This window comes from Anneissia japonica, unplaced genomic scaffold, assembly GCF_011630105.1.
Source record: "Anneissia japonica isolate Jap-2015-1 unplaced genomic scaffold, ASM1163010v1 scaffold69_len1423075_cov170, whole genome shotgun sequence".
Classification (NCBI taxonomy): domain Eukaryota; kingdom Metazoa; phylum Echinodermata; class Crinoidea; order Comatulida; family Comatulidae; genus Anneissia; species Anneissia japonica.
Window position 1 is genome coordinate 932496 of NW_022748202.1, and position 8822 is coordinate 941317.

Here is an 8822-nt window from a genome sequence, read left to right on the forward strand (position 1 = left end):
GACAGACAACGTACAGAACAATGCAGTCACCAAAAAAAAAATAAAAAAATAAATCAGTAACAGAAGTAGGGATGTTAAAAAAGCATTTCAACATTCACTGAAAAAATAAAAAATAAATTTTAATCCAATTAAACCATACCTAAGCCAAACTTGATGGCCAATGGCGACCGCAGTACTGGTCCCAATTGTTTTGGATCTCCGGCAAGTACGAGTTGACCTCCGTTTGGATTGTTTGGGTTCAGCAGGTTGGAGACAGCTATGATAGCTTCTGGCTCCTCAGCATGGCCAGCTTCATCAATGAAAACGTGAGTAAAGTGGTTGAGTGGGAAATTAGCACTCGCAAGTCTAAAAGAAAAAAATGTAATAATAATAACAATAATAATAATAGTAGTATTAGTACTGTAGTAGTATCAGTAACAATAATAATATATTTTAAAAAAATTAGACATTAAAATAACAATATTATTTATTATTAGTACATATTTCATGTTAAAATTGCCATATTTCTCTCACTTTGATACATTTTGAATTTGCACTATATAAATATCAGTTATTGTTATTACAGTAATAATACTAATAACTAACTAATAATAGTAATAATATTTCTGCTTATCTCAAGAGCGTGGGGACCATGCTGATTTTTCATGCAAACTCTGTGCTTTATTTATTTATTTTTTAAACTTAATAATTCAAAGTTTTAATAAAATATTTGAGTGGTTCTTTCACACCCACGCCCCTAGAAGTGGTGTATCAAATAGTCATGGGGCCCTGGTAAAGACAAAAATCGGGGGCCTGTGTGTGTTGACTCAGGAAAATATTCTTTCTCGCAAACTCCTTATCTAATTTCATGGATTTAAAAAGACTGGTCAAGTCTCTATATTACTGTGCTGGGGAAAACAATGCTAAAGGTATAATAATATAGGGGCAATTCCAAAGACACTGAGCATTATAATCTTCTGGTCACTGGATAACATACAATGACAAACCAGTACAAGGTACAACCTTCCCTGCACCTTGACGAGTATACCTAGTAAAGTATGTGTATTCCATGCACAAAACTAGTTTTTCAATCAATGCCACAAAATCCTACAAAGGTAACAAATTGTACTCATGAGAAAACAGACAAACATAGGTAAAGTGCCTTGTCCAAGGACATAAGCAACTTGCACAGTGAATTTCGAACCCCTGACATCAAGGTTGGTTGTCCAAGCTACAACCGATTCTCCAACCGCTTCTATGTAGCACCCTCAAGGGCTCATAGGTGTTACGCCGCTGACCTCCAAAATTCAACGAAAACGGTATACACAAGTAAAAACTGACCTTCCAGCCGTAACTAGTGTAGTCACTACTACTCTGTACCCTTTTATCACATCGATTACTGGAAATTGATTCTCACCAGACCGAGAGTTATAATTGCAAATGTTAGTAGGTTCCTTAAATGAAATAAAAATACAAAATTAATTATTATTTAAATGTCAGATATCCAAATCAAAAGTAATTGTTTTATAAGTTAACCATCTCATTTACTTTTTGATTGCGACTTGTTTAAATAACAATTGCTAACATAAAACAATTCATTACAAAGAAGAATTTAAGCATAAAATACACCAAAATAAAAATAGAAAAACAATCATCAATATAATTCAATATTCTACTTCAACACATACTGCTGATATACATAGATAGATAGATAGAAATCTTTCCTTATTCTGGAAACTCAGTCAGTATTACACTCCCTGAGGTCCAGGCTATGATCTTAAATTACATTAAATTACAAAACAAAATTAAAAGAAAAATGCATAAGAATATATACAAAAATACAAGAAACAGAAAAGAAAAACAAATGGGTAAATTAAATGAGATTTTTAAAGGATTATAAGGAAAGGGAATGAATATTGCTACGAATGTCTGATGATAGATTATTTCATAATTTAAGTGACCAATATTTAACCCCTTGAAGTCGCGGTCCGTATAATATACGGACCAATTTACTGTCACAGGAAGCCCGCTCCGAATTATATACGGACTGACTTTGGTGCTGCTGCCCCCTATTTAATGAGTAATATTAGGGGATTTCCCTATTGTTGCTGCAACTGGACATGCAGAAGCCTTCAAAATGGCCAAATAGGTAGCAATCGTTCAACGTCAGTGATGCACTTACCCTTATTTTAGTGGATGATGACAATGGGGCTTGATGCGCCTCAGTGACCTTGGAAAAATTCACTTGGGAATTTAAAGGGTTAGAAGTTCTTTTTCCAAAATCATTTTGTCATTGTGGTAAGACCAAAGTGTTTTCAATTTTAAAAAATTAAAAAGAGAAAAGGTAGAGCTTAATGAAATACACGCACCTTAAGATCTGCTTCCACTGTGTCCCAACCCCGATATTTGGCATTCATACGATAAATGGTCGACCGTGCGATTGGACCGCTTTTCAAAAGCCTGCGAGCTATGAGGTCTGCAGCACTGTTTGAAGGTGCGCAGGCTAAGATTGTGCTGTCACTCATGTGCTTGTAAACCTAAAAAATAAAACAAAGAACAAATTAATAAAACTTGCATCTGATATAGCATCTTGCGAATGTGGCTTGAATTTTCTCACCAACATGCAAAATGCATTTTAAAAAATAAATCTACCTTGTCAAAAAATGATAACACAACCACAACAACATTACCGATAATACATGTATGATAGTGCTTATGAATACTCTTTTATATATACAGTACATTTATATTGTTAAAATTCAATTTTGTTTATGAAAATTTCAAATTAAAGTGAAATTAGATTTGATATATTTAAGGTCTTTATTCATTCATAAAAATATACAGAAAATACAAACAACCGAAAGGTTATACATGAATGTATTACAATCAATAAAAGCCAAAAATTAAAAAACTGCACACGGCAAAATTCAGAATATCCACAACACATTACATAAAGAAAACAAGCAAGATGCTAAAAGGTAAGTAACATGTACATAAAACCTAATTAAACAAGGTAAAAAGAAGCACAAAAATGGTAAAACAAATAATTTAAAAAAAAAACAAGTTTTTAAATATGGAAGTTTGTTTTACAAAATTATTTTTTGGGGCCATTAGGTTCTATACAGTCGAGATCAGTGTGAACGCACGTGGTGCGCTTTTATGATGTGGGCGTGCATTCATTTGTTCGAATTGGTAGTTAGCGGCATTTGATTTCAGTTAAACACATCGCATTCTTTCACAATCGTTGTTGCAGTAGTAATCTTCTTTTCTTTTTTTTTTTTAAATAAAAGCTCACTCACCTACCCTTCCCATAGTTAGTTATGTCAGGTAGGCGGTTTTTTGGTCGCCAACCTTGCATTATAACACCCTTGTTCCGATTTTTGGTGTTATTATACGCGGTGTTACATTTGTAGTAGCACTGCCCATCCGGGCCACACTTGTGTGCCCATTATCGCCATACAATTTTTTTCATCATTTACCGTATGAACGCAAAAAAAGTAAATATTAAGGGCATAACAAAAACACATTAATTATTGGACACAAACAAATTTGATGAAAAAAACAGCAAAAGCATTACAATATCAAATAATTAAAGATTGAAGATTGTGAGCAAAGCCAAACATAAAAGTTACAACATGAACCAATAAATAGAGGTCCATGGCTACAGTAAGCATGCAAGATATTGGAAAGAATACTAACTGGATCCAAGCAAGGGTGTCATATTCGGTATTGCAGAGTTACTAAAATCTATTTGTTGTACATTTTGGAGCCATCAGGTTATTAGGATTACAAAGTCTACAACCATGTCAAGAACTAATAGTCAGAGGCAGAAATGGTCTAAATTTTTTGTAAATTGTAAATGATTAGCGAACTATGTTAATTGTTTTCTACGTTCTTTAAGGGAAATTAATCCACAATCAGAGCAGGCTCTAGTGATATTGGTAATTACCATGATTAATTATTTTAATCGCACGTGTCTGGACTCTCTTGATATCATTACTCTTGGGTAATAGAGGTGTGCCGCACTGGTGCAGCACATTCAACTATTGGACGAATGTATGAAAACAGCACCTAAATCCTCATTTGAAGCATTTCCTAAGAGAAAAAAGAATGAACAACCTTTTGGAAGCCCTGCTGATAATGTCAGCCACATTAACATCCCACTTGAGGTTCTCTTGAATGCAAACTAGTTTACATTAACAGATTCTATATCAAAACCACTAACACAGCTCATCAACAAAAGCTCCAAATAATAAAATCAATTGTAAAAGTTCACATTGATTGGGCACATCAAGCCCTTTGTGAATAAAATTAAGGTCAATTAATTAATGAGTAGTTATAGAGCTTTTAGTGTTGCCAAATTGCAACTAATAATGAACTATGACCCGATATAATGTCCCAGAAAATAAAGTACACACCTGTTTGATGGCTTCTACAATGGTCACTGTCTTTCCTGTACCTGGCGGGCCAAACACAAGGTATGGAGCTGGCCTTGATGATCCTTCAGTAATGTGCCTAACTGCTGCACGCTGCTCAGCATTGCTCTCAAGTGTACGGTCGAAAAGCCTTAAGTAATCAATGAGAAATGACAGTTAATGATTTGGGAATTTAAAATGTTATTGAATATAAATATTCTATGTACTAGCGGGCCTTCATCGCTCCTAGGGGCATTCCTAGTGCTTGAAAAGAACAAAAATGAGTAATTTAACCTGTTACCAAAACAAATACCCTCAAAACACCAGCTCAGTTTGGTACTGCAACCTCATCACTTGGGCCTAATCATGTTAGGCCTAAGATTCATATGCCTGGACTTATCTAGACTAGGCCTAGCGCATGAGCACATCCCTAAAGCATTTTCTAGAGATGTTGGGGAAGACTTCTAATGTTGTTTCTTCTCACTTTCTTAATGCTATTTCAGCTAATTATGTACTGTCTGACATCACCTTATAGAAATATCGAAAGGTCCACTGATTAATCTCAGATAAGAAAGTATAATACATACTCCAAGTATTGAATTACACGCCATCGTGTTGGGATTCAATATTTCGACATTATGTCATCATCAGAAATATAATTGTAGGCTTTTGTCAAATGGACCAATGCCAAGCAGTCACTTATGGGATATGATAGAAATTATGCATTGAAGGTCCAAATAACAATGTAATGATTGATTGTCTTACAAAGTATATTAAGGAATAAAATCCTCTTACGTTTTTGCAGGATTGCAAAGGGGACCAGCTTTTGCAGCAGTTCTTATATCTGGGAACAGGACAGGTGTGAGTCCTTTTGGAATGGCCTGTCCCACCGCACGGTGTTGAAGCTGTAAAGGTAGTCGGTTGAATGTGAACTCTATTTCAAACTTCGAATTTTTTATGAAACCTTTCACTAGTCTAAAATGAAATAAAAATGAATTTAGTTTAAAAATCTAGGTGACATGAAAAATACTGTTTTCGCTTGGTAAGTAAAAATGTTAGCTTCACTGTTTAGGAGTTAAGGTTTCAAGTTGTACTTTTACAGAATGGAAATTTAACACAACTTTCATAGTCCTGGCATCGACTGTTAAACATCTGTCAAACATTTTTATATTGAAAAACATCTTATAGTGATATTATGTTTTGCTCAGTGGCATACTGAAAATCAATAATTTATGCAATTCAATTGCAATTTATGAGTTTTATTTGAATTTTTGAGGTTTTCTTTCTCAAATTTTACCTGGCAGTGCAGTATATTTTTAATATGGCAACTCATTCAACCAAAACTGACATTTAACGTCATGCGCTTAACCTTATGATCTTACCTTGAGTTGAAACCTAAAACAAGTTCTTCCATTTCCACACGATGGACATAGCCTGTGTAACATTTGTTTGGACTGTCCTTTGGTATAGCAAACAAGTAATCCCCTTTCAGTACTGAGGGACGATTCTCAGCTAGCCCAGGCACCTGAAAAAAAAAAGAAATAACGGAACACAGTAAAATATTGAAACAATAAACTTTGAAGTTGCAATCTCTCAAGTGACATTTGAAACACATGAACTGCAGACACCACAAGTTATCCTAAAAAAATATATTCCCAACGTTATACAAAATTTAAAATTAGACATATTTGTCATATGTAACAAGAAGAAAAACAAATTATATTTATATTTATTTATTAGAGATTTTTTGTTGTTGTTGTGGTAGAGATTGGTAGGTGCCATTTGTGCTCTAAAATGTTCCGTATATAGCACCCTCTATGTAATAATCGCAAAATAGAGTGTCCTCTATTTTATTTTTTTTTTTAATTGTAGTTGGAACTCTATGGATTACACACCGCAGTTAGTATAGCTTCATTATAAGAAATTTATATGGAATAAATTTTAACTTTTTAATGACAAATTAACTTCATTTTTATAAATTTTGGGCTTTCTGCCTATATATTTTAATTCCATAAACATTTTTATAATGCATGAGATAATACAACATATGCATGAGATGTAAAAAGTGGATGTTCAATGTGTGAGACTCGCACATTATGCATGAGAGTTGGCAGGTGTAACTGACCTTTAGCCTGAGTGACTTTTTATCCTTGTCTAGAGTCATTGTTACATTACTCATGCTGTACTTCAGAATATCCACATCCATCTGAAGTTCTTCAATGTGCAACAATGTCGAGAACTTACTTGCGTAATTTTCCAACGCCAGCTTCTTCCGCAACTTTTTTCTGAAATTAGATAATTTTTATCTATAGTATATGAGATTTGTAACATGCAGGTCCTAACCAAAGTATGATCAGATGGTAACAAATACCGGTACTGTAAAACTTCTTAATTTATGCTTTAATACCCCTTTTACACCGCAAAGGGCAGAATGAACCCGTGTTAATTCCAGAGTGGTCCCTGTGCATTTCCCATTTACATCGAACTAAAAAGTCCGGGTTGATCCCAAGTTGCTCCAATTTTACACCGGCAACAAACTCGGGTTCAAATACCACCCTCAATTTTTGTTACGATAGTGATAATCACTTCTCTCAAGTTCCTCGTCATTATGAAGCCGCAATTATTGTCAATATGCAATGTTTATGCAGATTGTTTTTAAATTATGCGAATTAAATTAACAGTTTTGATATCAAGTCTATATCAGAGTGCAGGGGGTTTAATTTGAAAAGTGTCTAGGCCTGAAGAAATTTCATTGGCTAGCAGTTCAACAAAGAATCATATACAAAATTGCAATGATTTTTTTTAAAGTTCTCAAAGGACATGGCCCTTCATATCTAGCAGAACTTGTGAATACATATATACAGTATCATTACTGCTCACTAAAATATCATTGAATAATAGGTGGGGGAGTCTTGTTGTTTCCTCAGCACAAGTATGAATAGTCTTCCCACGCACATCAAGATGACACAGGATCCTGGAAGCAGACATGTTCTGGACGACCACAGAACTTAATGAACATGTTTCTAACTTACAGCTACCATATAATGGCGTCTGTATAAGTTACTAATTTGTTGTGTATACATCCAAATCGTTATGAATATGCTATGTATATGCCCCGAATTGAAAAAATAAAAACATTGAAAGTTCAGCATATGCCCAAGTTTTAGAGAAATTTTGATATGTTGGCATATGCTGGCTAAATCATCAAGGTGTGAGAGGGCCATTACTAAGTTCCACATCTTTGAATGGAACAGTCCAGTCCATCTCATTGATCCATCAAAAATATTAATTAGATTGTACTATAAACATTCATTATTTGTATATTTTTACACAATTAATTTAACAGTAAACAAAGATATTTATCATACAACTCAGGTAATATTTGCATCTGTAAAACTTACTCTATTTCACCTGTTTTTCCTCTATTCATACTAGATCTTAACTTTTTCGGAACAGGGTATATATTTGGTTTAACCATCACTAAACCATTGGATGAAGCACTTGAAGAAGAAAGATGTAGTGTCAGTTACAATATCTATCTTACCAGAATGTAGATGAATTTATTGTACAAAACAAAACAGAAAATGTGCTTCTCATTGGCAACATTACATAGAATTACTTAGAATAAAATATAATTCAAAGAAAAGGCCCAATAAAATTACTTGGTAGTTTCACATCCCCACCCTCATCAAATTTTTATAGCCTCATGAAAAAAATTACTATTTGCTATTTTTCCAAAAAAAAACATTCATTTTTCCATGGACAATAAAAATAATGATGGTCTGAAAGATTGATGTCAAACCTAAGAAGAGGTGGTAACTTACTGTAAATGGCAGGAACACATTACAATTAAGATTCATTTTATGATTATATTTTTACTATTTACCAGCCAGTTTACCATTAGTATGTAGGATAGTGAAAAACAAATAGGAAATACCCTCACCAAAAAAAAAAATAATAATTTCAAATCCCAAATGTGAAACTAACAATTAATTTTATTTGGCCTAAAACACTAAACGATAGAATGTTTGAAACTAAAGTTTATATCTAAATACACAAAGTAAACTATTAAAATATTTGATTTTATTGTTTAAGTTGTATGCTCCACACAAACGGTAACATTGGAGCAACATAGCTCAGTCAGCTAAGCTTGTGCTAGCCACCTGTGCGCACTGAACCATGGAGATCCTTTCAGATCTGTGGTCCCTGGTTCAATTGCTGCTCTCTTTGTAATTGCAATACAAGGATTTGATTGGATTGGATTTATTCCGTGTAAAACACCAAGGATAGCCCACTAAAGTCTAGAAGAAGGCTTATTTCCAGTGGGGTCCTTCTGGTGGTGATTGGACAGTACACCGGGAGACAATCCCCTACTCTTTTCCGAAGAGTGTACTGTGTTCTTTAACGTGCACATGGGCCATAAATGCA

The 8822-nt window shown here is 34.0% G+C and overlaps 1 protein-coding gene across 1 annotated transcript in view; it reads right to left on the reverse strand.

The window, feature by feature from the left end:
* Positions 1 to 8822, reverse strand: part of LOC117120756 (putative helicase MOV-10) — a 25555-nt gene that overhangs the window by 5779 nt on the left and 10954 nt on the right. Inside the window, exons 8-15 of the mRNA XM_033265837.1 lie at positions 7796 to 7894; positions 6520 to 6679; positions 5777 to 5919; positions 5190 to 5369; positions 4398 to 4545; positions 2349 to 2516; positions 1321 to 1433; positions 135 to 345 (exon numbers count right to left, since the gene is read on the reverse strand). Coding sequence (XP_033121728.1) covers positions 135 to 345; positions 1321 to 1433; positions 2349 to 2516; positions 4398 to 4545; positions 5190 to 5369; positions 5777 to 5919; positions 6520 to 6679; positions 7796 to 7894 — 1222 coding nt within the window. The remainder of the gene's footprint in view (positions 1 to 134; positions 346 to 1320; positions 1434 to 2348; positions 2517 to 4397; positions 4546 to 5189; positions 5370 to 5776; positions 5920 to 6519; positions 6680 to 7795; positions 7895 to 8822) is intronic.